This window comes from Nicotiana sylvestris, chromosome 1, assembly GCF_000393655.2.
Source record: "Nicotiana sylvestris chromosome 1, ASM39365v2, whole genome shotgun sequence".
NCBI classification, from domain to species: Eukaryota; Viridiplantae; Streptophyta; class Magnoliopsida; order Solanales; family Solanaceae; genus Nicotiana; species Nicotiana sylvestris.
In genome coordinates this window covers 101,909,219-101,910,646 of record NC_091057.1, presented here as the reverse complement: position 1 = coordinate 101,910,646, position 1,428 = coordinate 101,909,219, and the positions used below count along the sequence as shown (strand labels likewise).

Genomic DNA, 1,428 nt, shown 5'->3' with positions numbered 1-1,428 from the left:
TGACTAGATTGACCCAGAAAGGTGCTCCATTCCGTTGGTACGATGATTGTAAGGTGAGCTTTCAGAAACTCAAGACAGCTTTGACTACAACATCGGGTTTAGTGTTGCCTTCCGGTTCGGGGATGTATACGATGTATTATGATACTTCATGTGTTGGCTTGGGTTGTGTATTGATGCAGGAGGGACGAGTTATTACATATGCTTCGCGTCAGCTGAAGACTCATGAGAAGAATTAGCCTGTGCATGATTTAGAGTTTGCCACGATTGTTCATGCTCTTAATATATGGATGCATTATCCGTACGGGATGTCATGTGAGGTTTATACTGATCATCGCAGCTTACAACATTTTTTCAAGCAAAGGGATCTCAATTTGAGGCAGCGTAGATGGCTTGAGTTACTAAAGGATTATGACATCATCATTCTTTATCATCTGGGCAGGGTAAATGTGGTCGTGGATGCCTTAAGAAGGAAGGCAGAGAGTATGTGTAGCTTGGCATTCATTATAGCAGAGGAGAGGCCACTAGCTTTGGACATTCGGTCCTTGGCTAATAGACTTGTGAAGTTAGACATTTCAGATCCCACCCGAGTTCTTGCATGTGTCATTTTCCAGTCTTCACTATTGGGGTGGATCAAGGCTAGGCAGTTAGATAATCTGCACTTGGTAGTTCTCAGAGAGACGATACTACAGGTTAGTTCCAAGGAGGGCTCTATTGGCGAGGATGGTGTTTTGCGACTCCAGGGTCATCTATGTGTTCCTAATGTCGATGGCTTGAGAGGAAAGATTCTAGAGGAGGCCCACAATTCTTGGTATTCCATTCATTTAGGTGCTATGAAGATGTATCGTGACCTGAGACAACAATATTAGTGGCGATAGATGAAGAAAGACATAGTTGAGTATGTAGCTAGGTGCCTAAATTGCCAGCAGGTTAAGTACGAGCACTAGAGGCCAGATGTCTTGCTCCAACAGATGACTATACCTCAGTGGAAATAGGAGCGCATCACTATGGACTTTGTAGTTGGGTTGCGGCGGATCTTATGGAAATTTGATGCAGTTTGGCTCATTGTCAATAGGTTGACCAAGTCGGCAGTCTTCATTCCGGTTGTGACTACATATACTTCGGAGAAGCTAGCCCAGATTTATATTCGAGAGATAATTCGGTCGCACAGTGTGCCTATTTCCATCATATTATATAGAGGCCCTCAGTTCACTTTGCATTTTTGGAGAGCCATACAGAGTGAGTTGGGGACCCGTATAGAGCTCAACACTGTGTGTTGATAACAAGGGATTCTAGTCTATTTTATACTCTTTTTGCTTGAGTTTTGGATTAAAAAGGTATACAAGTAACCCTGAAAGCTTACATGTTGTGTTTGTTTGCAGTGTTTGGTCAAAAAGTGACAAGGAAGTCAAAACCAGCTCAAAAAGGAGT

The 1,428-nt window shown here is 43.0% G+C and overlaps 1 protein-coding gene across 1 annotated transcript; it reads left to right on the top strand.

The window, feature by feature from the left end:
* The first annotated feature begins 305 nt into the window (after window positions 1-305).
* LOC138872627 (uncharacterized) lies at window positions 306-866 on the top strand. Its single transcript, XM_070150975.1, has one exon. The coding sequence runs from the start codon at window positions 306-308 to the stop codon at window positions 864-866; it is 561 nt and encodes a 186-aa protein (XP_070007076.1).
* Window positions 867-1,428: the final 562 nt, after the last annotated feature.